This window comes from Pelobates fuscus, chromosome 4 (assembly GCF_036172605.1).
Source record: "Pelobates fuscus isolate aPelFus1 chromosome 4, aPelFus1.pri, whole genome shotgun sequence".
Classification (NCBI taxonomy): domain Eukaryota; kingdom Metazoa; phylum Chordata; class Amphibia; order Anura; family Pelobatidae; genus Pelobates; species Pelobates fuscus.
The window spans coordinates 146,561,838-146,584,903 of record NC_086320.1 but is presented as its reverse complement, the minus strand read 5'-3'; the positions used below and the strand labels follow the sequence as shown (position 1 = coordinate 146,584,903).

The window sequence follows — 23,066 nt, the reverse complement described above, 5'->3', positions numbered from 1 at the left end:
CGAGAGCTTTTCGCAAACAAAAATGCATACATTTTGCCAAATGTTCCAGGGGGACCAGTCCCCGGAGCGAGGGTGGCGTATGTACCGAGGGTCAAACATTTGTTGGCCGATGGTATCCAGAAAAATTTCGGAGTCTAGCTGGGAAAAGGATTCCCCTTCAGCCAGGGCGCTTTTACTCTGGGGCTCACCCAGGAGCGATTCAGTGACAAAAGCAAAGTCGACTGAGGTGTAGAGCCCCACGTTACCTCATCCAAATCGGAATTCTCAGCTTGCCATTTATCCACGATGGTAAATTTGTGAGGGAGGTCATGTTCCTTGTCCAAGGAAACTACAGGAGGCGGTTTTCTTACCCTGTTTTACGGGTGCCTTTCCCTTAGCTTTTTTAGCCCTGGAGCATTCGCCTTTTCAGTTGCGCTTCTGTGGGTGAGAGCGATCTCTGGAGGAATCAGAGTCCTCAGAATCTACGCCATAGTGACTGAGCAGGTTCGTGTTTCGCTAGGAAAGCTTTAGAGAATGCCTTTTCTATGGAGGCAGCTACTGCCACGGCAATCATAGCCTGAATGTCTGCTAGTGCTTGGGAGTCTTCCATGGCGACTTTATATAGTAGAGTGGGACACCTTGGTATAAAGGGTAGTAGAGGCTTAGGGGCCAGGAGGGGAGGTAAATAGACAGGTGAGGGAAGCTGTACCATTAGCAGTAGGCCACAGGCCTGTACAGAGAGCGGAGTAATGTATAATATCACTGGGGCTCACCCAGGAAAACAGAACCTGCATCAACAGGTTCAGCTCAGCAGCACGTAAAAGGGGGCTCACCCCAACCGGAATAAGGGATCAGACCCAACTGGATAACCAACCCCACAGTGCAGAGCACCAACCTTAAACCTAGTCCCAAAGGAAGCTCAAGAGACAGAGTAAAAAAAGCAATGTTTAAAGCAGGGTATCACAGGAACACACAGGGTATCCCAGAATGGCGACACAGGAGCGTTGTCTGTGAAAACATGCCCCCAAAATGGCAGCAGCAAGATGAGACGCGAAAACCATGGGAAAAAGTCCCGAACCTTCGGGCCACGAATGATAAACCATTCGTAGAAAAGAGTTGGGGAGTTAGAATAAACCACGCTAGACGCGAGCGTAAATAGGAGAGCCGGTTCGGGAGTCGAACGTGCGAGCAATCGGTACGCGAACCGCCGAATGCGGATGCGTATAGAGTCTCGTGAAACCACTTTGCGTCGTGAACTGGTGTTCAACGGCGCGAATGGACAGAAAAAATGTGCGAAACCAACGCAAAACACTATGCCCTCAGGACGATGAGAAGTCCTGAGCTCCCACAAAATACCCCCAACTCAAAAACCTCAGGTCTAATAGAAGGTTAAAGAGGTCCCAGGTTACAAGGGACAGGAGGGCGGGGGGAGCTGGTGGGGACGAACCCAACACCCCAAGGGGAAAAATTAGAAAATATTTTAACAGAAAAGGCACAATGAAGAAACAAGGAAAATAAGAATAAAAGAACGAAGGAGGGGAAAACCTCCTTTTCATATAGAAGAAAATACTAAAAGCACAGTTAGAGCTAAACAAGCAGGAGATACTTATCTTGTGATGGAGCAACAAAGAAAGAGGAAGTGCTTTGCATATGTGTTCCATTATATACCCTCTGACTGCTTCTGATTGGTTCTTTATTTCTCTTGGTTTTTTTTTCTTTGCTGCTATGGAATTAGTAAAGAAAGTTATGCAAATATGAAGCCTCCTGTCATGTTGTAAAATTCCGATCTAGGCCGCGGCTGCATCTTGCAGCCGTTTAGTAGATAACTATACTGGTACTCTGTGGGATTGACATAAAATGGCAATCCCACAAGTATTAGGGATCTATCTACTAGGAAACTGAAATACCAAAACTGGTCTTCCAGCCAACCTTACTAATACTATATAATAATAATAATAATAACCTATTGTTCCTCCCCAACTTCCTCCAATTAGCGGCAGGTGTGAGCCTAAAGTGATAATGTGGGGCCTATTGTACTGCCCAGCCCCAATCCTTTTGTGGCAGTTGGGGGCTATTTGTAAAGAAAAAACTCCCCCTGTGACTAGGGTTCTCCTAGCCCATTTTCACCCCCCCAGTGAAAAAAGAAGATGGTACAAAAAAGACATCTAATGGTAATTATACATTTTTTAGGTATTTAGTTTATTGTGCCCCTCACTATTAGGGTGATGGGGTTAGGTATTATATTTATTTTATTGGGGGTGACTAAGAATCCTTACGGGGGTGGCTAGGGACTAAGGAAGCCTAGTCACGGGGAAAGGTCATTTTTACAATTAGCCCCCACCCGCCGCTATAGGATTGAGGCTGGGGGGGGACGACGACAATAGTTTCCCCCATTTTCATTTACAGCCCCCACCTCACACTAATGGGTGGAGGCTGGAGGTGGACAATAGGTCACCACCATTATTAGAGCCCCCACCCACCACTAAGTTGTGGGAGCAGAACTCGCCACCGCTTCTATTTTTAAATATTACAAGAAGGGAGACGCGGTGGCTACCTCCTAGTAATAAACTAAAGAATGAACAAAAAAACTAATTGCAATTCGGTCTTCATTTGTTCATTGTTATTTCTATTTGTTCATTCGTCTGTCTGAGGAATGAACGAATAGATAAAATTCTACTTCGAAATTCGGACAAAAGCAGATGCCCAAGTAATCAAGTGGGCATGCACGCAAATTTCACAGCGCAAGCTAGTGTGGGCAAAGGAAAACCCTCAGGACATGTCACCCAGGAACAGAAAGATGGCTGTGCCAACACATGGATCTGGAGATGAAATAAAGCAGAGAAAAAAGTAAAATGGCTGACCTAGAGGCATTTGCGGTTAGCTAAGGGGGGTAATCAAAAGTAGAGGAGTTGGGAGAGGGGAAAAACAGATGCAGCCGATAACAGTAATGCTTTAAGCAGGCTACAACTGTGAGGTACTAACTGGCACCACTAGAGACAACCATAAAGGGTGCCCTCTAACTAAAGGAATATGTTTGCCTTCCATGAAGTACATCAGGCTGAATGACAGCCTCCAGGCCATCCCTCAACATACAGGCCCATGCAGAGAGCACAGCTGAAGCACTCTCTGCATGGTCCTAGTGCCCGATGCACAGCGCATATAATTAAAAAAAATTACAAAAAATTACAACTGCAAAAGTGATATTTACTGAATTGTTATCTCAAGATAACAAGTGAGTAAAAATATTAAATTTTCATGGCCTCTTTGGGCTTCAGTAATCCCCTCTCCCCATTTGGAATATATATTTTTTTCATAATTAGTGTTGTGTAACAACAGGGCATCAGAAGACATCCCTATCTATCTTTAAAAAAGAAAACATAAAATATGTGGTGTTACGTACCTTTGTATGGATGGAGACTGCATAGATTACAAGTGTTTAACACGCTATACCTTTTTAAGGAGATGGTGCTTTGAAAAACATGAAAAAGTGTTTATCCATCCATCCCCATCCATCCATTCCCATCATCCATATCCATCCCCATCATCCATCCTTCCCCATTATCCATATCCATCCCCATCATCCATATCCATCCCTATTATCCATATCTATCCATTCCCATCACCTACATCCACCTCCATCATCCATCCATCCCCATCATCCATATCCATCCCCATCATCCATATGCATCCATCCCCATCATCCATATCCATGCATTCCCATCATCCATATCCATCCCCATCATCCAAATCCATCCCCATCATCCATATCCATCCCCATCATCCATATCCATCCCCATCATCCAAATCCATCCCCATCATCCATATCCATCCCCATCATTCAGATTCATCCAGTCACCCACCCACACTCAGTCACCCACTCACCCTCAGTCACTCACTCACCCTCAGTCACCCACCCACACTCACTAAATAAGTTTACTTACAGTGTGAATCTTCCCCTCCTCCTCGGTCTCCGGTCTTCAGCTTGTCCGCTCAAGCCACTCCCACGCAGACAGGATGCTCGTGCACAGTGCTGCCAGAGCTGCCCTGAGCTCTGCTGACAGTAGATATGAGTGGATTGAGGCGTTTTATGCCTCAATCAACTCGGAAGTCCCTTGGGTGGCATTCTGAGTGACTGCAACTGGAGGTGTCCCTAGCTTTGAAAATACAGTGTTTACATGAGAAATGCTGCAGGGAGCTATAGTTCTCACTTGAACAACCTCATTAAGCTAAAGTTGTTCAGGTGACTATAGTGTCCCTTTAACCCCTTAAGGACACATGACATGTGTGACATGTCATGATTCCCTTTTATTCCAGAAGTTTGGTCCTTAAGGGGTTAAGTTGTGACACATTTTTAAATGTGGTGTAAAAAATACCATGTGTGTATATATCTCTAAATCTATATATCTCAATCATACACACACTAATATATTACAATTTAACACTCTACCTTGAAGAAAATTCCTGGCGGATGCAAGAAGCATCATCATTGCCATGTCAGCAGTGGCATTAGAGACAGCATTAGGTGTGTTGGTCACTTTTACTCCAAAGCTGGAAATCAACTTCAGGTCTAAGTGGTCAATGCCTACTCCTCCATTTGCAACTATTTTAAGGTTAGGAAGGCTATGGAGAAGGTGATAATCAACTTTCGGCATGCAGCCCCAAACATAGATGCATGAAATTTTTTCTGCCAACTCCTGCTTCTTCTCTAGAAATTCCTTCATTGTAATTAGAGTAAATTGCTTTTGTAAATAATCAACATGTTCTTCCAAAACACCACAATGTACTCCGATCTCCTGTATAAGTACACCAGGCAGGCTTCCATTGTATTCCATCTCAGGATGAAAACTAAATGGAAAGAAATTGAAAAAATTATATTATGGGACCAGCATTAGTATCCACAGCAGCAAAATCAAAAACCCAATTTATCAGAAAAGAAAATCTTGCTAGTCTGCTAGGTTATTCATTGCTCTGTAAATATCACTGTTTGTTTTTTAAATTCTTTAATTTTGCTTATCCCACTGTCGTGAGAGAAAAAACATCATGTAAGACACGTACAGAGTTATAATGATAAAACAAGATACATGAACAAATTATGGTACGCAAAGTACTGATATAACCGTTAACAGTGAGGTATTTTTAGGGATTTTGATAAACGTTATTTGGCCTAACCGGGGGTTGCCGAGAAACAATCTTTTTTATACACCTAGTATATGGATGCTCTCTCCAGGCATTTCTGTATTAGTGAGCTAATGTAAGTAGGCCAATAATAAATAGGTAAAAATAAATCAAAATAATTAAAATGTACATGCTATGCAATTCTCCTGATTAGCTATCATCTGACATAGTACAATATATATGCTATGGTATTATCTGTTCAAACTTAGGATAATAGGCAGAAATCCACAATTAATTTTACGCCTCTAGGCATAGCCAACGTAATCTAGTATCTGCCACTGAAATCAAGGGGGAGAAGCTGTGACGGAACGCTGGCACTCCGACCGAGTACCTCCGCCAATCGATGCTCCTAGCGCTTGCCGAGGACTCCGAGCACTCCAACCGACACCATCAGCATTGCGGACACCACTTCCAGCGATGCAGCTGCGCTGGGGTCTCGCCGTCTTTCACCCACCCTGGATCCACGACCAGGATCCAGCTCCCAGTGGGTGAACCTCTCCTAAATCCAGAGAGCGAAGCAGGAACAAATCAAGCTCTTACAAGAGCTTACTCTGGGGAGTAAGTGATTATAGCAATCCCCAGAGTGTAGGTATCCCTTCCCCCAAGCATGAGCCAAGGCTTCAAGAAAGGTGCAAGTAGGTCTGGTTTATTGAGGGCTACCTGCCCAGGTGGACACTCCCCTAGGGGACCTGATGGAACAATGGGACACATATTGTATATTAGCCAATCACAGACAATACAAACAAAACACTCCCACAGTGACATCACAATCCCTCCTCTCTAACCTGGAGATAATTGGGAAGTAATCAAATTATCTCCCAGGACAGAGGCAAGACTCCATTAACCACATGGTTACAAAAAGACATAAAATTACACAATGTTACAATTACTACATAAAACATATACATGCAACGTATCCCCAGATAGCTTAGATCTAAGCGCACATTATTACCGAATGGCGCTCAGATCACATACATACAGTTCAATCGCCATGGAGCCAAAGTCTTTTCCATAGTCTTTCGTTACACGAATAGGCTCCATGGCATAGCTATCTGGGGTAGCACTACTCACATACTGAAAGTACCGAAAGCCCCGACAGAAATACACAAATAAACCTTTCTGCAGGGTAAAATACAGCTATCAGCACAGGGGCCATAGTCGGAAGGCAGGAGGCTAGCCAGTAGTCCCCTCCAGGCACAAGTGGCGGAGGGCACTTCGTCACAGAAGCATAGAGGCAGGGCCGATCTTGGGGTCACAGGCGTCTGGATGCAGACATTTTTGGCACCCCCTTTGCAACGACTCCACCTCTCCATCTAGACACACACTCACTGACAGTCATACTCTCTCACTGAGAAACACACTCACTGAGCTGACACACACTGACAGAAATATACTCAGGCACATTGACACACGCTCTCAATGACAGATACACAATCTCACTGATTTATAACACTCACTGACAGACACAAAAGCTAACAGACAGACACATACACACTTACTGACAGACACACACACACTGACAGACAAAGCCGGCCTTAGGCCGTAAGGCGCCCTGTGTAAAAAATCCTCACAGCACCCCTTCCTGGCTCTTTACCTTGACCTACCTAAAGGTATTTCAACATCTAAGCCAAAACAATATTTCTTGGACAATATAGCCGACCTGAAAAGAAATTAATTGGACATTTTTCTCCATTTCAGCTGTTTTGGAATTGGTTAGTCCTTATCATGCCAATAGATTAGAATAGACATGTGCACCAGTGAAATTTTCGTTTCGTACACATGATTTCATAATAAAAAAAAATGTCATTTGTCAATCTCGAATTTCATTCGTAAACAATTCGTTTTCGAAACTAAATTTGTTAAAAAATAATCAATTTTCGTCCATTGGGAAGAAAATATCACTGCACATGCGCAATAAAAAAAACAAAACAAAAAAACAAGGAGGGAGCCAGCAGCACTACCAGTTCCCTCCTTGTAATAATATTAATTCCTACCCTCCCCCTGCCCACATTAAAACCTAAGGGTTTTCACTATGACCCCCATATTGATAAAAGGGAAGTATAATCCTCCTGCATGCCCCTACTCGCAGCCCAGTCACTAGTGCAATAAGAGTGGACCTGGCAAAGGTTAAATCGTCCCGCATTTCGGCATGTCCCTACCTGTGTCAGGTCCCCCTGTGTAGTAGGGGCATGTCAAAATGCGGGAGGATTTAACTTTTGCCAAGTCCCCTATTATTGTCGAAATTTAGATCTAAATAGCTACTTTTCACATGTACTCTTACAGTAGCTCTCACATAGGATACATTTATATCCAGTTTTAAATGACAGTGAGCAGCCACAATCGGATAGGGATCTTAATTAAAGGACCACTCTAGGCACCCAGACCACTTCAGCTTAATGAAGTGGTCTGGGTGCCAGGTCCTTCTAGGGTTAACCCATTTTTTCATAAACATAGCAGTTTCAGAGAAACTGCTATGTTTGTGAATGGGTTAAGCCTTCCCCTATTTCCTCTTGTGGCTGTCTCATTGACAGCCGCTAGAGGCGCTTGCGTGATTCTCACTGTGAAAATCACAGTGAGAGCACGCAAGCGTCCATAGGAAAGCATTATGAATGCTTTCCTATGTGACCGGCTGAATGCGCGCGCAGCTCTTGCCGCACGTGCGCATTCAGCCGACGGGGAGGAGAAGAGGAGGATCGGAGGAGGAGAGCTCTCCGCCCACCGCTGGAAAAAGGTAAGTTTTTACCCCTTTCCAGAGCCGGGCGGGAGGGGGTCCCTGAGGGTGGGGGCACCCTCAGGGCACTCTAGTGCCAGGAAAACGAGTATGTTTTCCTGGCACTAGAGTGGTCCTTTAAAGGGGGGACCTAATGTCCTCCCTGGTCCCCACCCATAAGTGGTGGGTGAGCACCCAAAATAAATAAAGGGGGGACCTAATGTCCCCCCAGGTCCTCACCCATGAGCGGCAGATGAGGACCACAAGTAAATAAATAATGGGGGGGACCTCATGTGGGACTCACTCCACCCCCAATAAAAACACCCTACCTTCCCCCCTCACCCTAATAATAGTAGGGGGGGAGAAACTAACCCTGTAAAATAGAACTGACTGGTAAGTCTCTACATTTACCTCTCACAGCACTCTGATTGGTTGGCTTGGAATCCAACCAATCAAGAGTGTTATGAGTCAAATTACACAGCATGGGAAAATTCCAAAGAACTTTCCCATGCTGTGTAAAATTATTTAACCCCTTAAGGACCAAACTTCCGGAATAAAAGAGAATCATGACATGTCACACATGTCATGTGTCCTTAAGGGGTTAAAGCATTCTGATTGGTTGGACTCCAAGCCAACCAATCAAAGTGCTGTGACAGGTAAATGAAGAGACTTACATGTCAGTCTCTTCATTTACCTGTCAAAGCACTGATTAGTTGGCTTAAACCAACCAATCAGAGCACTCTGAGCCTAATTGCACTGCGTGGGAAAGCTTTATAAGCCTTTTCTGCCCTCTGGTGCTCAGTCTCCACCGTGCCCTTGCTGGGTGAAGAAGGATAAATTTTTTTGCGTCAGTTTTTTTTTTTTGCGCTTGGGATTTTTTTTTATTTTACCAGTTGCGACGTGTATTATGGATTTTTGTTTGGCCTTTTTTGGGGATGAAGAAAGAAAAGAAGGCATCTAATGGTAAGCATGACATTATATTTTACAGGGTTAGTTTCTTGCCCCCACCCTCACTATTATTAGGTTGAGGGGGTAGGTAGGGTATTTTTTGGGGGGGGAGGAGGGCTTGGGGACCCTAAGTCCCTATATTATTCGTGGTCTCCACCCGCCGCTCATGGGTGGAGACATTAGGTCCTCCCCATTATTTAATTATCCACTCGCCACTCATGGGTGGGGACTTGAGGGAGACATTAGGTCCCCCCATTATTTAGTTATTAAGGGTCCCCACTCACCGCTCATGGGTGGGGACCTGGGGTGGACATTAGGTCCCCCCCATTTTTTAATTATTTGTGGTCCCCTCATGGTATTAGTACTTTTACATTTGTTTAGGCGACATGCCCCTAATTGCGGCATGCCGAGAGTAGTGGTAATCGGAAGGATTTAACCTCCCTTTTATTAATATGGAGGTCATAGTGACCCCCCCCGTAGGTTTTAATGGGGGGGAGGGGTAGGAATATATTATTACAAAGAGGTAGCTGGTAGCGCTGCCGGCTCCATCCTTGTTTTTCTTTATTTTTTTTATTGTGCATGCACAGTGTTATTTTGTCCGTGCTGTGGGGGTTCAACTGAATTTTCAGACAAAATCGTATTCGTACGAAAACAAATGCATATATCTAGATTAGAATAAACGTTTGTGTGTTACTTCATACCTCCTCAACCCCTTGCACGTTTTTCCTGAGAATTGTCAGGAATTCACAGTGGATTTCAAAGTGGGTGAAAGAATAGTCAAACTGGAAGCATTGAATTCTTGACAATTGTTTTAATCAATAACCTTGTCAGACATGAATTAACACACACCATTACAATCATCACAGACACACATCATCATGGACACAGACGCACCAAAACACAGTCACAGATATATACGCATTAACACAGTTGCAAACATTCATTAAAAAAAAAACACAGAGTCACATACATTAAAAGACACACAAAGTCCCATACATAGACACACAACACCCTCAGTCTCATATTTAGACATAAAATCACAAACAGTCCCATAAATACATAGGTAAACAATAGCGGGTACAGAGTCACACAGAGACTGCTCATGTGTAGCAGCCTGATTGGTGGGTTAATTGAATTGGTGTTGAGGTGTGGTTATGTGACAGGGTAGGTAGTTATACTCAGCAGAGTATTGCTGGTGTAACACCATCCACACTCAGCAGCTCCGTTGCCAGCCACATTCTGGGGAAGTTTCTAGGGTTGGGAGGTTTTCAAGGCTAAATACTAAAGCAGCCGCTCACTCTCCTGAGTCCTACCGTGTTCCAAGCTGCGACACTCTTCTCTGCAGGCACTGGCGAACTACTGTGGTAGCAGCTGTGACTGGGCCCATTCTTCTGGCTGTGACACCTGCTGAGTCATCTTCTCTGACTGTCTGTGCTAGGATGGATACATGATTTCAGGAGCAAGGCTCTGGTGTGCAGTGAGTGTGAGGAGGTCTGGGTCCTCCCTGTGTGTGACAGGCTTCAGGTGCCTGCTGGCAGATTGTAAGCGGGGTCGGAGTGTCCTGACCTGTTGGGTGTGCGATCGCTTGCCCTCTGCCCCAGACTGCCTGGTGAGAGCTCTCTAACAACCGGCCGTTGCTCCATTGTGAGTTATATCCAGGTGCGGGGAGCCGCCACCTACGGCAAGTGTGAGTGCCACCGCGGCCCCCTCCGTGGGGCATCATAAAGCATAGGATGCGACCTGTCCTCCAGGAACCTGCTCATCCAGAGGATTGGCAGTGGTATATATACATGGAAACAGGGGCAGTAGTGGTGGGCAGTCGTCACATAAAGGTATACAGGGGCAGGAGTGGTAGTCATCACTGTCTGAAAGCTGTTCCCAGGCTAGTGTGCGATAGAGAGCCATATATCAGAGGCAATCATTGAGTCACACAAACTGAGCTCCGGAATCACAAGGGAGAGGATATGATCTGACCTCACCTACTGCGCACCAGTGGACCACCATGGAATTGTTTAAATTTAATATGCTGTTGTCCCCAACTTGCGAGCTGTGTTGGCCACCGGGCGCCTCTGTTGTCATGGCGCCCTATGTGACCACACAGCCTCCACAGCCCAAAGGCTGTCTCTGCTGACAGACACACTGGCACTCACTCTCAATGACACACACTCAGGGCTGCCCTCAGAAATGTTGGCACAGCTCAAGGTCTGGGCCCCCCAGGAACTATCCTGAGTCCGTCCATAAGGATGTAGTCTGTGTAGTGGACGCAGTGTGTGTGCTGAATGTGGTGTGTGTATAAAGGATGTGAAATGTGCATGGTGGACGCGGAGGGCATGTGTAAAGTGGATGCAGAATGTGTGTGTAAAGTGGATGTGATGTGTGTATTGTGAATGCAGAGTGTGTGTGTGTGTAGTGCATGCAGAGTGTGTATAGGGAATTCAGAGTGTGTGTGTAGTGGATTTATTGTGTGTATAGTGAATGCAGCGTGTGTTTGTGTAGTGGATACAGTGTGTGTATGGTGAATGAGTGTGTGTTTGTGTAGAGGATCTAGTGTTTGTGTGTATTAGACGCAGTGTGTGTAGTGGATGCAGTGTCTGTGTATAGTTTGCAGATTGTGAATGCAGAGTGTGTTTGTGTACTGTGAAATAGGGGCAGAATTCTGTGGGAAGCAAGGTGCTGTACACAGCAGAGGGGGCCCAGCCAGCGCCATCTTTATTTCCCAGCTGATCCTCTCTTCTAACTCTTGTGAGTCTTGCCTACGTGCGCGTGGAGTGTTGCCATGGTAACCAGTAGCAACACTTACTTTCAAGAGGTCTCGAGAGTTAGATATAGAAGATCAGCAGGGAAGTAAAGGCAGTGCTGGCTGGGTACCCTCTGCTGTGTACAGGTAGCAGAGGGCCCACAAGTGCACATACATACAACGATAGTCGCTAATATATATGTATGTGTACATAGAGAATGTGGGGCCTGGGACTCCCATAGCAGTCACCCCCTGATGACACACACACTCACTGACAGACAGACACTTTCACTGACAGACACGTACTCACTGACAGACAGACACACAGACTGATCATTCTGCTGTGCAAGTCAAATGCAGGAAGGTGTGACTAGGGTTCATAAACAAAGTAATTTAACTCCTAAACGGCAGAAAATTGAGCAGTGAGGTTGGAGGGGCATGTTCTATACACCAAAACTGCTTCATTAAGCTAAAGTTGTATAAGTTTGGTGACTATAGTGTCCCTTTAAAGAAGCTGCACCTGTTTGAGCCCCAGTTACTGACTACTTTAATCAAAGCACTAAGTAAAGCTGTCTAGTCCAGTCCCAAATTTTTGGATTTGCCATGAGATTTTGTTTATACGATCATGTCCCAATCTCTGTACTCAGTTAAGTTTATGGTTTCTGTCTTTGACATTAAAGGGAAACTCCAGTGCCAGGAAAACAATCCGTTTTCCTGGCACTGCAGGTTCCCTCTCCCTCCCACCCCCCAATCCCCAGTTGCTGAAGGGGTGAAAATCCCTTCAGTTACTTACCAGAGGCAGCGACGATGTCCCACGTCACTGTTTCTTCCTCCCCCGCCGCTCCTCCCAGTGATTGCGTTGGCCGGTTGGTGGGACTGATCCCGCCCACCTGCCAGGGAGACCTAATGCGCATGCGCGGCAATGCCGCGCATGCGCATGTGCATAGAGCTCCCCATAGGAAAGCATTGAAAATGCTTTTCAATGCTTTCCTATGGGGAAATGAGCGACGCTGGAGGTCCTCACAAAGCGTGAGGACGTCCAGCGACGCTCTAGCACAGGTTTTCTGTGCTAGAAACCAGGAAGTGCCCTCTAGTGGCTGTCTAGTAGACAGCCACTAGAGGTGGAGTTAACCCTGCAAGGTAATTATTGCAGTTTATAAAAAACTGCAATAATTACACTTGCAGGGTTAAGAGTAGTGGGAGTTGGGACCCAGACCACTCCAATGGGCAGAATTGGTCTGGCTGCCTGGAGTGTCCCTTTAAGCAGTTAAGCTGCTGGAGTGACCCTGCTTCCCCTCAGTGTGTCAGAGCAACTGATTTGCATTACCTGATCAGCTGTCTGAATGACAGTCCTCTTCTTTGTAATCATGATTATGTATCAGGATAATAAGGAATTGTCTTAAATTATCGGAATGAAAAAACCTTGAAGGGTTCTTTTTTTGTGTTTTATTTTATTGTAGTTTTTCATATTCGATTCATTAAATTCATTAAAAAGTCTAATATTAATAAAATTATAGAAAAAACTATTTTAAAATCATATGGGGAAAGAAGTCATTTTCAGTTTTGGTTTTCGACCAAGGGCATTCTGAATTTTCGGTTTCGGCCCAGAATTTTCATTTCAGTGTGTATATCTAGTAATAGATATAACCCAAAAGATAACATGAATGAAAGGTGAAGGCAGGCAGGTGCTAGCACAGGGAGCCACTTCAATTCGATCTGTGGAGCTTGTGGAAGCAGTAGAAAACCTTCAATGGTTGTCTGAGTGACAGCCTGTGAGGTGTTTCTGCCCCTAATAATAAAAGTAAAAATGTCTATTTAAAGGGAAACTCCAGTGCCAGGAAAACGATCCGTTTTCCTGGCACTGAAGGGTCCCTCTCCCTCCCACCCCCCAATCCCCAGTTGCTGAAGGGGCGAAAAGCCCTTCAGTGACTTACCAGAGGCAGCGACAGGTCCCACGTCGCTGCTTCCTCCTCCCCCGCCGCTCCTCCTTCTGCTTACGTCGGCCGGTGGGCGAGACTGATCTCGCCCGCCGGCCGAGGAGACCCTATGGGGAATAGAGCGACGCTGGAGGTCCTCACACAGCGTGAGGACGTCCAGCGACGCTCTAGCACAGAAAACCTGTGCTATGAAGCAGGAAGTTCCCTCTAGTGGCTGTCTAATAGACAACCACTAGGGGAGGACTTAACCCTGCAAGGTAATTATTGCAGTTTAAAAAAAAACTGCAATAATTACACTTGCAGGGTTAAGGGTAGTGGGAGTTGGCACCCAGACCACTCCAATGAGCAGAAGTGGTCTGGGTGCCTGGAGTGTCCCTTTAATTCGGCACTTACAGACTGTCAGAAATAATGCACATTCAATCTGTGACGGGGAATACACCAATCAGAGGCTTCTCCTTAAATAGTAGAAACTACAAGCATTAGAATAGTCAAAGGAACAAGCTGCAGTCATTATGATTACAGCAAACACAGTAAATAGACTTACATCTGGGTCACTTTATCAAAACAAGACAATACAGCGCTTCATTGGAAATACAAGAAACCACAACAGGGCAACTGACTCAGGGGGAACTGGGAAGGACATCTACGTAATATTGGTTTCTCACTATTCTGCATCATGCCTGTATGCCCAAAAGGTGTGAGCGTTCTGGCCTATGCACAATATTGTCATATTAGCGCACATTTATGAGGATACGTTATATTTATTGTAAGAGACCTAGAGAGGGCTACATGCTTCATAACAGAAGAAGTCAAATTGACACAATGTGTCATTACATAGTGGAGCCAAGGAGTCAACTTTTTTATCAGAGTCCATACAGATGTTTAAACAGCAATTGGATAAATACTTCTAAAAATATACCATACAGGGATATAATTTCTAATTAGTGTGGTAATAGCTGCATGAATCAATGTGATATTTGACTGCTATTTTGGGGTCAAGAAGGAATTTTTTCCTAGTTTGTTGCAAACAGGGGAGGGCTGGCAGCCTTAGGCCTGGGTTGCAAAACCAGTCAAGTGGCCCATTGCACCACCAAATCAGTTCACCATCCATGCCCACCTTTTTCTGGTTTTATAACGGATATTGATGTTATGCTAATCAGTAGCTCTTTGCCATACCCGCTCCTTCATGGCTCTGACTTTCAATGTTGTCAGAGCACAGGCTGAGAATCTCTGAGCCTGTGCTCTGACTCACTAACTGAGCGCCGGAACCACGAGGGAGAGGATATGATCTGACTGCACCTACTGCTGGTGCGCACCAGTGGACCACCAGCGAATCGTTTAAATTAAATATGCTGGTGTACCCAACTTGTGAGCTGTGCTGGCCGCCGGGCGCCTCTGTTGTCATGGCACCCTGCGTGACTGCACAGCTTGCCCACCTCAACGGCTGGCCCTGCTGACACACACTGATGTTACTACTTAGACATCCCTCAATATTAATACAGAGATGAGAGTAAACACCAATAAACTGTGGAAACAGAGCTGATCCCCCCAAATTTATAAAGGTTTGCTTAGAGGATTTATTCAAGATTAAATCATGCCTCCTCCTCTCTCCCCCATGCGCTGCTCTGTAGGCTGGGAGGAAGTGAAGAGTAATCACAGTGTCCCAGCACAACGCCACCTGTGGCTGCATGGGGAACAGCTGTTTAATGTAATGCTTGCAGGACGGCCAGCTGCCGCAGAACCTCTTTGTTTCCGTCTCTGCAAAGGGCTCCAGGCACTGCTTGTGAGTGTGAGCCACTGTAAATTAGGGGCAGAGGGCACTTGCACTGCGGTCAAGACAGGTCTGGGCAGGAGGAGAGTGCAGTGCAATCAGTGCACTCCCCTCCTGTGGGTCACCAGTAGACTGGTGCACCTGCCCAGGATCAGAGCCGGTGCAAGGATTTTTGCCGCCCTAGACAAAATATAAATTTGCCGCCCCCCCCCCCCCATGTGACATCACAATGCCCCACCCATATGATCTGCCATATGAACTAACGCCAGTGCTGCACACAGTGTGTGTTTACATTAAAAAGCCTGCAGGGACCAGCTATAGACACCAGAACCACTTCATTAAGCTATAGTGTACCTTTAATGTGAGGTAAATTATAGATTAGTGTCACTAATAATATACTAGATTGCCTACTTACAATTAGATGAGGATGATGATGGGCTGCAGTTTGGCTCCACTGGCCTGGTGTAGAACAGGACCTCTGGAGGCTGTTTGCAACTGTGGTCACAAAATTCAACGTTCTGGGAGAATTGGAAGCAGCTCCATTTTTTGGGGGCCTCTTACACAGCTCAAGGTCTGGGCCCCAGTGCCTGACGGTGAGTATGCCCATAAGGCCCACACATAAGTCCACTTATATGTTCCACCCACCCATGAGTTCGCTCACAGGGAGTGGAGTGTGTAGGGGATGTGTTATGTGTTATCTAATATGTGTGCTTATTGTATGTAGTGTATAGGGATACCAGTTTGTGCAGGTGATGCAGTGTGTTTGTGTGTAGTGGAAGCAGTGTGTATTTGTGTATAAGGGATGTATTATGTGTTTCTGGTTGTGTGTGAGGGATGCATTGTGTGAATCTGTGTTTGTATGCATAAGGGATGCAAGGTGTGTGTCTGTATGTGTGTGCATTGAGTGTAAGAGATGCATTGTGTTTCTGTGTGTATGTAAGAAAAACAGTGTGTGTGTTTGCATGTGTGTGTAAGGGTTTGCATTGTATGTTTCTGTGTATGTGTGCAAATGATGCATTGTGTGTGTGTGTAATGGATGCATTGTGTGTTTCTCTGTGTGTAAGGGAAGCATGTTCTGTTTCTGTGTATGTATAGGGATGCATTGTGTGTTTCTGTGTATGTATAGGGATGCATTGTGTGTTTCTGTGTATGTATAGGGATGCATTGTGTGTGTGTGTGCGCGTAGTGTTAAAGAGCTCCCTGTCTTGCCCCCTGTCCTATAGAGCTGTCCCTTCTGTCCCTTAGAGCTCTCCCCTGCCCCTTAGTGGTCTCTCCTCTCCCCCACCCTCCCCTAGCGGTCTCTTCTCACACTCACCCACCCTCCCTGTGCTCTTCTCATCCCCCCTCCACCCTTCCTGTGTTCTTCTTACCCCCCTCCTCCCTGTGTTCTTCTTACTCCCCCCCCTTGTTCTTCTTACCCCCTTCTTCTTATTACTCCCCCTTCTTCTTCTTAACCCTCCTACTTCTTCTTACCCCCTCTTCTTCTTCTTACCCCTCCTTCTTCTTCTTGCCCCTTCCTTCTTCTTCTTACCCCCTTCTTCTTCTTACCCCCCTTCTTCTTCTTACCCCCCTCTTCTTCTTACTCCCCCCTCTTCTTCTTACTCCCCCCTCTTCTTCTTCTTACCCCCTTCTTCTAATTACTCCCCACTCTTGTTCTTACTCCCCCCTTCTTCTTCTTACCACCCTCTTTTTCTTACTTCCCCCTTCTTCTTACTCCCCCCTCTTATTATCCCCCCTCCCCTCTTCTTACTCCCTCTCTTCCCTCTTCTTACTCCCCCCTCCCCTCTTACTCCCCCCTCTTCTTACTCCCCCCTCCCCTCTTCTTACTCCCCCTCCCCTCTTCTTACTCCCTCCTCCCCTCTTCTTACTCCCCCTCCCCTCTTCTTACTCTCCCCCCTCCCCTCTTCTTACTCCCCCCTTCTTCTTACTCCCCCCTCCCCTCTTCTTACTCTCCCCCTCCCCTCTTCTTAGTCGCCCCCCCTCCCCTCTTCTTACTCTCCCCCCTCCCCTCTTCTTACTCTCCCCCCCTCTTCTTACTCTCCCCCCTCCCCTCTTCTTACTCTCCCCCCCACCCTCTTCTTACTCTCTCCCCGCTCCCCTCTTCTTACTCTCCCCCATCCCCTCTTCTTACTCTCCCCCTCCCCTCTTCTTACTCTCCCCCCCACCCCCTCTTCTTACTCTACCCCCTCCCCTCTTCTTACTCTCCCCCTCCCCTCTTCTTACTCTCCCCCCTCCCCTCTTCTTACTCTCCCCCCTCCCCTCTTCTTACTCTCCCCCCTCCCCTCTTCTTACTCTCCCCCCTCCCCTCTTCTTACTCCCCCCTCCCCTCTTCTTACTCTCCCCCCTTCCCCTCTTCTTACTCTCCCCCCTTCCCCTCTTCTTACTCTCCCCCTTCCCTCTTCTTACTCTCCCCCCTTCCCTCTTCTTACTCTCCCCCTTCCCTCTTCTTACTCTCCCCCCTCCCCTCTTCTTACTCTCCCCCTTCCCTCTTCTTACTCTCCCCCTTCCCTCTTCTTACTCTCCCCCCTCCCCTCTTCTTACTCTCCCCCCTCCCCTCTTCTTACTCTCCCCCCCTCCCCTCTTCTTACTCTCCCCCCTCCCCTCTTCTTACTCTCCCCCCCTCCCCTCTTCTTACTCTCCCCCCTCCCCTCTTCTTACTCTCCCCCCTCCCCTCTTCTTACTCTCCCCCCCTCCCCTCACTCTCCCCCTCCCCTCACTCTCCCCCCCTCCCCTCTTCTTACTCTCCCCCCTCCCCTCTTCTTACTCTCCCCCCTCCCCTCTTCTTACTCTCCCCCCTCCCCTCTTCTTACTCTCTCCCCCCTCCCCTCTTCTTACTCCCCCCCTCCCCTCTTCTTACTCTCCCCCCCACCCCCTCTTCTTACTCTACCCCCTCCCCTCTTATTACTCTCCCCCCTCCCCTCTTCTTACTCTCCCCCCCCTCCCCTCTTCTTACTCTCCCCCCTCCCCTCTTCTTACTCTCCCCCCTTCCCCTCTTCTTACTCTCCCCCTTTCCCTCTTCTTACTCTCCCCCCTTCCCTCTTCTTACTCTCCCCCTTCCCTCTTCTTACTCTCCCCCCTCCCCTCTTCTTACTCTCCCTCCCTCCCCTCTTCTTACTCTCCCCCTCCCCTCTTCTTACTCTTCCCCCTCCCCTCTTCTTACTCTCCCCCTCCCCTCTTCTTACTCTCCCCCCTCCCCTCTTCTTACTCTCCCCCCCTCCCCTCTTCTTACTCTCCCCCTCCCCTCTTCTTACTCTCCCCCCTCCCCTCTCCCCCCCTCCCCTCACTCTCCCCCCTCCCCTCACTCTCCCCCCTCCCCTCTTTTTTACTCTCCCCCCCTCCCCTCTTCTTACTCTCCTCCTCCCCCCCCCTTCTTCTTACCCCCTCCCCTGTAGGTGGCCGAGCTGCACTCCGTCCGCGGTGACCGGCCGGAGTGATAGGAAGGTGCTCAGTGTGCACCTTCCTGTCAGTCCGGCCGGGTACAGGAAACAGAAACTCATGTTCCGCGCGGAACAGGAGTTTCTGTTTCCTGTACCCGGCCGGACTGACAGGAAGTGCACCTTCCTATCACTCCGGCCGGGCACCGCGGACGGAGTGCAGCTCGGCCACCTACAGGGGAGGGGAGGGAGGGAAAAGCTGCTGCAGCCGTCTGAGCGCTCTTTACAGAGCGATCGGCGGCTGCAGCATTTAAAGGGCCGGCCCACCGGAGCCGGTCCTAAAAGAATTTCGGGCGGCCTGGGGGGCAATTGCCTCCCTGCCCCCCGGCCCAGCCCGCCCCTGGTTGCAAAATTGGAAATGCTTCAGATTGGGTTTTTTTGTCTTCTTTTGGATCAAGGGCAAAAAACACATGTGAGAAAGGCTGAACTTGATGGACGCAAGTCTCTTTTCGGCTATGTAACTATGTAACTCTGTACTGCATTGCCTTTGATGCAACACACAGATTTATATTCTAAGACACACACATATACTTGAGATAGACATCTATTTGGCCTTCCATTTTCCTTTCTTTATAATCCATGCCCACCGTCTGTCTGTGCAGCCAGCTAACTTCTTAATCTCATAGGAAATGCAAGCAACAGCAAATACATTTACATGTAATGGTCATATGTGCAGTTCAGTAAAGCTGCAACGCTAAACTAGAAAAATTATTCAAGTCAAGGATGCCCTAAACACTATATTCATTAATCTAAAGTGCTTTTATTGTTTATACCAGGGGTGCCCAAAAGGTAGGCAGATGTTGTGAACTACAACTCCCATGATGCTTTGCATGCCTTTAGAATGACAAAGCATCATGGAGGCTGTAGTTTTAAAACATCTGAGGATCTAACTTTTGGGCACACCTGGTTTAGACTAACTCTTCAATACCGTAGGTAAAAATGAAATCTATCCTGAAAATCTTACCGTTCCAAAACGTGTCTAAAAATTTTTTAAATTGGACACACATTTCAAATTCTGCAATAGTCAAATTTTGCATCTACATCACTGGACTAATACAGCTAGCTGTGCAACATAAGAAAACAAAGACACTTATTCAGTGCGATCTACAGATGATGGGAATAATATTGCATACCGGTATAAATAAAGAGTGATGTAAATATTACATAATTGCAATTACGCAAAGGAAAATAGTGTACCTGATCAGATCAGAGCTCTGTACCGATTTGCGTGGACATGGAGTTAGCAATTTTAGCAAGTCTGCAAATTATCTGCCTCATTATTGTTTCAAAGTCCAATTCTTGAACAGGAAAATGCTTGATTCTCAGTAATTTTGAATTGTAGCAAAGTTTGGCATAAAGCAAGGTGTTTAGTCTAATGGGTAACAATTTAGCTGCACTGGCTTAATATATTACATTAAAGGGACACTAAGCACTAAAACAACTTTAGTTTATTAAAGTGGTTTTGGTATATAGCTCACACCACTGCAGCCTCACTTTTCAGTTCTCTGCCATTCAGGAGTTAAATCCCATTGTTTATGAAGCCATCGCCACACATGCCCTGGCCAAGACTTATAAAGCCTCCCAACACACTTTCTGGAAAAAAGACGTAAACAGATTTTAGCTTCCCTTATTGCACAGTGTGTGAAATTTAGACTTTCTCATCCCTTACTCTATTAGTAACATGCTACAGCCTGCAAAGGCCTCATGTGCTCATGTGCTGTAAAATCTGATTCAAATTTAAACGTTTTTTGACAGAGGCTGTGTAAGTCACAGCCATAGGAGGTGTGTCTAGGTTTGCATAAACAGAAACAAAAGTGAAATAACTCCTAAATGGCAATTCATTAAGCAGTTAGCCTGAAAGGGCATGATATACACACCCAGACATCTGCAATAAGCTAAAGCTGTTTTGGTGTTTAGAGATTCCCAATAAAATAAAATTTCTAAATTTGAATCCTTACGTCTATATACTGCTTGTCATTCATACAATGTTTTGCAAAGTTTAGGCACCCTTCCTAAAGCATTATTCCAAGTATCATAATCATTAAAGAACCACTATAGGCACCCAGACCACTTCAGCTCAATTAAGTGGTCTGGGTGCCAGGTCCCCCCAAGTTTTAACCCTGCAGCTGAAGACATAGCAGTTTCAGGGAATGCATGTGCATTCGGCTCCACTCGGGAGCTGACGTCAGCAGGGGGAGGAGAAGTCACCAGGGAGCCCGGCGCTGGATTAAGATAAGTTGCTGGAGGGGTTTTAACCCCTTCAGCCCAGCGGGAGGGGAGCCATGCGGGACAAGGTGGGCCTAATAACAAGGTGTTTTCCTGGCACTATAGTGGTCCTTTAACCCACTGTATTGGTTATGATGTTAGAAGCACCATGGCGCCATTCCTCAGTAATGGGGCAAACTGTTTGGCAGCAGGTTGCCCTCTTTCCTAAATGACATCCGGCCAGCCAGGTGAGGTGTGGCTAGGGCTGCATAAAAGAGATAAAAGTGATTTAACTCCCAAATTGCAATGAATTGAGCAGTGAGACTGCATAGACATGAACTACACATGAAAAACTGCTTCAATGAGCTAAAGTTGTTTTGGTGCTAAGATTATTTCTTTAATTAATTCAACAATTAAAGTCTGCATCTACTTATACTGCAGTTATGTTCCATGCTACCAATGAATGCAAGAGTGATATATCATAATGATTTAGTAGGCTATAATCTACTCAGACTAGTAGACTAAGACTACAAAACGTCAAGCAGTAATCAGTTAAAGGACCACTATAGGCACCCAGACCACTTCAGCTTAATGAAGTGGTCTGGGTGCCAGGTCCAGCTAGGTTTAACCCTTTTTTCTATAAACATAACAGTTTCAGAGAAACTGTTATGTTTATAATAGGGTTAATCCAGCCTCTAGTGGCTGTCTCATTGACAGCCGCTAGAGGCACTTCCGCGCTTCTCACTGTGATTTTCACAGTGAGAAGACGTCAGCGTCCATAGGAAAGCATTGTGAATGCTTTCCTATGGACTGGCTGAATGCGCGCGCCGAGGAGGAGGAGAGTTCCCTGCCCGGCGCTGGAGAAAGAGGTAAATTTAACCCCTTCCACCCCCTAGAGCCTAGCGGGAGGGGGGCCCTGAGGGTGGGGGCACCTTCAGGGCACTATAGTGCCAGGAAAACGAGTATGTTTTCCTGGCACTATAGTGGTCATTTAATATTAACACTCAATATATGCAGAAATATCTGGAGAGTTTTAATATGTAAACTATTATGGTTTATTTCAGAGGGCTCACATTATCAGTGGTGATGCTGTATCCGAGGAGCAGATGAGCAGTAAATGGCTGATGCTTGAGTGTGTGCACAGGGTGCATCAAGTTCAACTAATAACAAATATGGAGTTATTCCAGCGCAACTGTATTCACCAAACCATGACTTGTCAGGAATTCACATGGGGATTGCAAATTGGAAGGAACACCCTGGGCACCATAAAAATGTCACTGAGATGAAGTTGTTATGGGGATAGGAGGTCCCTGGCTCTTTCTAACCTGAAGGGGTTAAACCATTCGAGAAGGTTGCCTCCTTAAACTTCACTTAGTCACAAACACTGGGCTACCATACGGTCTCAAAGGCAACATAAACAGTCTGGCTAATTTTAATGTGAAAAAATGGAAATGCAAGTCTTATATTACACTCTGTAACTTTTAAAAACACCACAAAACCTGTACATGGTGGGTACTGTTATACTCAAGAGACTTCACTGAACAAAAATATTAGTGTTTCCAAACATTACAACTTATCACAACAATTATATCGTCAGTGAAAGTGCCGTTTGCGTGTGAAAAATGCAAAAAACTGCACTTTCACAGACAATATCATCGTTGTAATATGTTTTACGGTTTTGAAACACTAATATTTGTGTTCATCGAAGTCTCCCGAGTAAGCCAGTACCCCCGCCCCCCCCCCACGTATAGGTTTTATGGTGTCTTGGAAAGTTACAGGGTTAAATATAGGGTTGCGAACCATATTCTCTGGACTTTCTGCCTGGATTGTCAGCAGGGCCGGCGCTACCTGTTAGGCGGACAGGGAAGGGGCGCCGCCAGGAGCGCCGGTCCCCCTCATGCTGCAGCCGCCCGAGCACTCTGTAAAGAGCCTCAGGCGGCTGCATCTTTGCCCGGGCTGGTGAGTCCATGAGGGCGCACCGCCCGGGCGCAGCATGAGGAGAGGGGCTGACAGGAGGGAAGCGCTCAGCGCTGCCTCTTGTCACTCCCTCAGTGTAGCGTGGTCGAGCCCTGTATGGTCCGCGGGTACAGGGAGTATCTGTCTCCTGTACCCGGCCGGACTAACAGGAAGTGTGCACTGAGTGTGCACTTCCTTTTAGTCCGGCCGGGTA

General features: G+C 46.5%; 1 protein-coding gene across 1 annotated transcript in view; it reads right to left on the bottom strand.

Annotated features, from left to right (window-relative positions):
* The window catches only part of LOC134608652 (glyoxylate/hydroxypyruvate reductase B-like), a 59,468-nt gene that overhangs the window by 15,317 nt on the left and 21,085 nt on the right, over nt 1-23,066 (bottom strand). The window contains exon 2 of the mRNA XM_063451662.1: nt 4,427-4,824. Coding sequence (XP_063307732.1) covers nt 4,427-4,811 — 385 coding nt within the window. The 5' untranslated portion in view covers nt 4,812-4,824. The remainder of the gene's footprint in view (nt 1-4,426; nt 4,825-23,066) is intronic.